The sequence below is a fragment of the Fonticula alba genome (genome assembly GCF_000388065.1).
Source record: "Fonticula alba strain ATCC 38817 unplaced genomic scaffold supercont2.2, whole genome shotgun sequence".
Classification (NCBI taxonomy): Eukaryota; order Rotosphaerida; family Fonticulaceae; genus Fonticula; species Fonticula alba.
In genome coordinates this window covers 125,718-127,616 of record NW_009242972.1, presented here as the reverse complement: position 1 = coordinate 127,616, position 1,899 = coordinate 125,718, and the positions used below count along the sequence as shown (strand labels likewise).

The following is a 1,899-nucleotide window of genomic DNA, read 5'->3' as shown; positions in this document are numbered from 1 at the left end:
CCCCCCCCCCCCCGGTGGTGTTTCCTGTTTGAAGCTGGTGGGTTAAAGAGAGCTCGGCATGCGAGTCCTGGTGCGGCTGCGTGGCATTATCCCTCGAAAACGGACCCGGTCCGGGTAGGGTCGAGGTTCCTCCGACACGTGCCACCGGCTGCTGATCACGGGCGTTGCTCGCCCTCCCCGAGGTGCCGGCTTCCGGCGGTTCTACACATGTTCTGGGCGTGTTCTGCGGCCGAGTCCGTTGGGGGACCGGTGCGGGTGTCGTTTAAACTAGAGCTACCCATGCCGCGTCTTCCTCGGCTGGGGAGAACCGGCACTCGATCTCCGGCTTTCCCGGCCATCCCCTACGATGGTCCTTTCCACCGAAGGGGAAAGGAGCCGGATGGCCTTCTTTGCCTGGATCTTGGGTTAGATCCCCCCCCCCCCCCCCCCCCTACCTTCGCATCATGAGGCCGCCCTCTCTGTCGTCGATCCGCCCAAAGAGGGAGCTTGGCCCTGCCCCGGGCAGGATCCTTCCCATGAAAGTCGAGTCCATCGCTCTGCCCCCGACACATCTCCCCCCTCTCGCCCCCTCTTGCCCGCCGCCCCTTTCCTGCCTGCCTGCCTCACGTGCCTCCCTGTGCCTTGCCGCCCGAGGCTCCCTCACCGGCCATGGTCTCGCCGCAAGGCCCCCTCTCGTTGGAGGAGTTGGCGATGGCCTTCCGCCAGGAAGCCGATCGGGCGGTTGTCTCGCTAAATGAGCATGCGCTCCATGACTCGGCCAGATGGTGCGCCGAGCGACACTCGGCGCCGGCTTCCCCCACACTCCGACACTATGGCTGACCCTTCTGCTCCTCCCCCTCCCACCTGCTGCAGGCTGTCCGACCTGGTTGGCTGTCTGGCACCAGGCACTGCCCTCCTGTCGGAGGCGGTGCACCTGGCTGCCAGTGGGGCGCGGCCGATCGGCCACCCGGGCTGTCCCATGCAAATGAGCACTCCGCTTGCCGCTCGCGCACGCACACAGCTCCGGAACACACTGCACGAGGGCCATGCCTTCCTGCGGGCCTCCTACCAGGCGGGCCACGGCCCGGCCGACCGGCGCTCTTCCGGCCCGGGCTTGGCCACGGCCCGGCCAAGGGACCTTGGAAACGCCTTTGCCGGGCTTTATGCCCGGTGGCTGGACGCCGACCGCCGGCGGCAGGATGCCACCGTTCGACTGTATGCCAATCGCTTTGGCACCGGGGCAACGACACTTCAGCCGCCGGCCCCCCGGCCGCCGGCGCGTTTCACCATGCGCCGTGGGGTGGGCTCCATTGATAGTACGCCTCGTTGCGCGGCAAATCCCACCCGCGTGCCGTCTCCCGCTTCGCCTTGTCCTCCTGCTCCCCCCACGGATGCAAGACAGCATCGGTCCTCCTGCCCGCTGTCTCCGATTGACCGATTTGTCGCCGGCGCTCAGCCGCCTTTTTCAATTCGGTCGACGAGATCTCGCGCGATTTGGTCGTCCTGCTGATGGCCGAGCTGGCCCAGGCCGAGGGCCGCACTTTGGAGCACCCTGGATCGGCTTCCGCCGAGCCTTTGCGCGCCTGCCTCGCCTGGCTGGGCGCTCCGCCGGGCGATCGGCCCGTGACGGCACTGCTCCGCCGGGTCGGCCGATTGCCAGGCGGCCTCGCAGCCATGAGCGGCCTCGCGCGGCTCTTTTGGCTGGCAGCGGTTATGCTACTTGAGAAGAGCCGCGCAGCTGGAACCCTTCCGGTCCCGGGGGCTCGGCGGCCGCCCTTCTTCCTGTTGGCCCTGGCGTCGGCCGTCTTGGATCCACTGCACTGGGGCGCGTGGCTGGTCTTGTCGCACTTTGTGGCCACCGTGGAGCAAGTGCGCATGGGGTCCGCCCAGGGAACCCCCTTCTTGTTTGCCCCCCTCCCC

The 1,899-nt window shown here is 68.0% G+C and overlaps 1 protein-coding gene across 2 annotated transcripts in view; it reads left to right on the top strand.

Moving 5' to 3' along the window:
* Positions 1–449: 449 nt before the first annotated feature.
* The window catches only part of H696_01048, a 3,797-nt gene continuing 2,347 nt past the window's right edge, over positions 450–1,899 (top strand). The window contains exons 1-3 of one of the 2 annotated variants that reach the window (XM_009494933.1): positions 450–764; positions 853–1,295; positions 1,436–1,848. In XM_009494933.1, the coding sequence (XP_009493208.1) occupies positions 649–764; positions 853–1,295; positions 1,436–1,848 (972 nt within the window). In that variant the 5' untranslated portion in view covers positions 450–648. Of the gene's footprint in view, positions 765–852; positions 1,849–1,899 lie in introns of both variants that reach the window. The other variant, XM_009494932.1, reaches the window with a different exon arrangement.